The sequence below is a fragment of the Babylonia areolata genome, chromosome 2, assembly GCF_041734735.1.
Source record: "Babylonia areolata isolate BAREFJ2019XMU chromosome 2, ASM4173473v1, whole genome shotgun sequence".
Taxonomy (NCBI): Eukaryota; Metazoa; Mollusca; class Gastropoda; order Neogastropoda; family Buccinidae; genus Babylonia; species Babylonia areolata.
The window spans coordinates 44,120,753-44,123,475 of record NC_134877.1 but is presented as its reverse complement, the minus strand read 5'-3'; the positions used below and the strand labels follow the sequence as shown (position 1 = coordinate 44,123,475).

Below are 2,723 nucleotides of genomic sequence, written 5' to 3'. Positions count from 1 at the left end.
CTAGTCATTCGGTTGAGACGATAAACCGAGGTCCCGTGTGCAGCATGCACTTAGCGCACGTAAAAGAACCCACGACAACAAAAGGGTTGTTCCTGGCAAAATTCTGTAGAAAAATCCACTTCAATAGGAAAAACAAATAAAACTGCACACAGGAAAAAATACAAAAAATGGGTGGCACTGTAGTATGGCGACGCGCTCTCCCTGGGGAGAGCAGCCCGAATTTCACACACAGAAATCTGTTGTGATAAAAAGAAATACAATTACAAAAATACAGACAGACCGACAGACAATTAGACAGACAAAGAGGCAGTCCGACAGACCGACTGGCAGAATGAGAGGCAGACAGACAGACTGACAGGCAGACTGAAAGGAAGACAGACAGACCCACAGACTGATAGACAGAGAAGCAAACAGACCGACCGCGTTCCGACAGAATCACAGGAGACAGTGAGAGACAGATGATGATGATGATGCTGATGATGATGACATGGATACGTATACAGTTCATCGCTCAGAGACCAAGCTTTGAACGTTCTATAAGCACGGGGACATTTACACTACAGGTTGCCTACCTGGGTAGAGCCGACTGACAGTTGCTATTGGGCGCTAATCATTTGTTTCCTGTGTCGTTCTGTCAAGTTCCAGTCAGGAACACAGAGAGAGAGAGAGGTGGGGGGGGGGGGGAGAGAGAGAGAGAGAGAGAGAGAGAGAGAGAGAGAGACCATGTAGGCAGCCATACTCCGTTTTCGGGGGTGTTCATGCTGGGTAATTTCTTGTTTCCATAAACCACCGCACGCTGACATGGATTTGCAGTATATCCAACGTGCGTATTTGATTTTTCTTTTTGCGTATATACACGAAGGGGGTGGGGTGTGTATGTGTGTGTGTGGGGGGGGGGGGGGGGGGGTTCAAGCACAAGCAGGTCTGCACATAATTATGTTGAACTTATCGGGAGATCGGGAATTTAAAAAAAAGCGAGTGCCATTCGTTACCGAGATTCGAACCCGGGACCCCCAGATTGAAAGACTAGCGCCATAGCCCTTTCACCGCCAGTCAATTTAGAGTGCTAAATTACCTTGTGCTGTAAACGCAGAAAAAGATGGTGTCTATGAACAGCTGAGGATTGCCGTGTAATGTGCAGAAAATAATTTATGGCCTGTCCTACCACCAGAAATCCTAGAGCGGTAGGTTCATGGATAACAGACCAGAGCCATGATCTGGTCGCATTTTAGTGACATGAGTTTTCCAGCCTGGCTAGTGCTCAAATGCGAAATTGGCGGTGAAAGGTAAAAATTTTAATTGAGAATTAATTTTAACCACTGGGCAATGGACTGAAACATAACCACTGGGCAATGGACTGAAACATAACCACTGGGCAATGGACTGAAATATAACCACTGGGCAATGGACTGAAACATAACCACTGGGCAATGGACTGAAACATAACCACTGGGCAATGGACTGAAACGTAAGAGCTAGGCTATGGACTGAAACATAAGCTTTGGGCAATTGACTGAAACAACCGCTGGGGCAATGGACTGAAACATAAGCGTTGGGCAATGGACTGAAACATAGCCACTGGGCAATGGACTGAAACATAGCCACTGCGCAATGGACTGAAACATAGCCACTGGGCAATGGACTGAAACATAACCGCTGGGCAATGGACTGAAACATAACCACTCGGCAATGGACTGAAACATAACCACTGGGTAGTGAACTGAAACGTAAGAGCTAGGCTATGGACAGAAACATAAGCGCTGGACAATGGACTGAAACATAACCACTGGGCAATGGACTGAAACAACCGCTGGGGCAATGGACTGAAACATAAGCGTTGGGCAATGGACTGAAACATAGCCACTGGGCAATGGACTGAAACATGGCCGCTGGGCAATGGACTGAAACATGACCGCTGGGCAATGGACTGAAAAATATAACCACTGGGCAATGGACTGAAACATTACCCTGTGCAATGGACTGAAACATTACTGGGCAATGAACTGAAACATAACCGCTGGGCAATGGACTGAAACATAACCGCTGGGCAATGGACTGAAACATAACCACTGGGCAATGGACTGAAAAATAACCACTGGGCAAAGGACTGAAACATAACCACTGGGCAATGGACTGAAACATTACCGCTGGGCAATGGACTGAAACATAACCGCTGGTCTAGCTAGGGACTGACCTGGAAGCTCTCACAGGTGGCGGCCCCGCCGTACCAGGCCCCGTGGAAGTAAGAGGCCAGGCCGAGCGGGGTGGGCACCAGGGCCGACAGGATGTAGATGGCGCTGAGGGCCGCCAGCAGCTTGTCCGCCACGCTTCTCTCCCTTGGCCGCCTCCAGTGCAGGAGGACGAGGAGGGGCAGGAGGTTCTCCGCGCACACCACCACCTCCAGCGCCAGGCTCATCACGCCGTGCACGTGCACCTCGCTTGCACCTCGGGCAGGGTGGTGGGGGTGGTGGAGGGATTGGGGGAGGTGACGGGCTGACATGATGTGGGGTGGTTGGTGGGTTGAGTGTGGTGGGGTCAGGGTGGAGAGAAAGGGAGTCTCGCTATAGGAGTTTGATCACATGGCCCTTCACAGGGGGGAGGTGATGCGTTGACATGATGTGGGTGGGTGCGTGGGTCTGGGAATGGGTGGGTGGTGGGTGGAGTGTGGTGGGGTCGTCGGCGTGGTGGGAAGAGAGGGATTCTTGTTCCGGGGGTCCGATCAC

The 2,723-nt window shown here is 50.6% G+C and overlaps 1 protein-coding gene across 1 annotated transcript in view; it reads right to left on the bottom strand.

Annotated features, from left to right (window-relative positions):
* LOC143277514 (uncharacterized) overlaps positions 1–2,500 on the bottom strand; it is a 29,731-nt gene extending 27,231 nt beyond the window's left edge. The window contains exon 1 of the mRNA XM_076582376.1: positions 2,195–2,500. Coding sequence (XP_076438491.1) covers positions 2,195–2,500 — 306 coding nt within the window. The remainder of the gene's footprint in view (positions 1–2,194) is intronic.
* Positions 2,501–2,723: the final 223 nt, after the last annotated feature.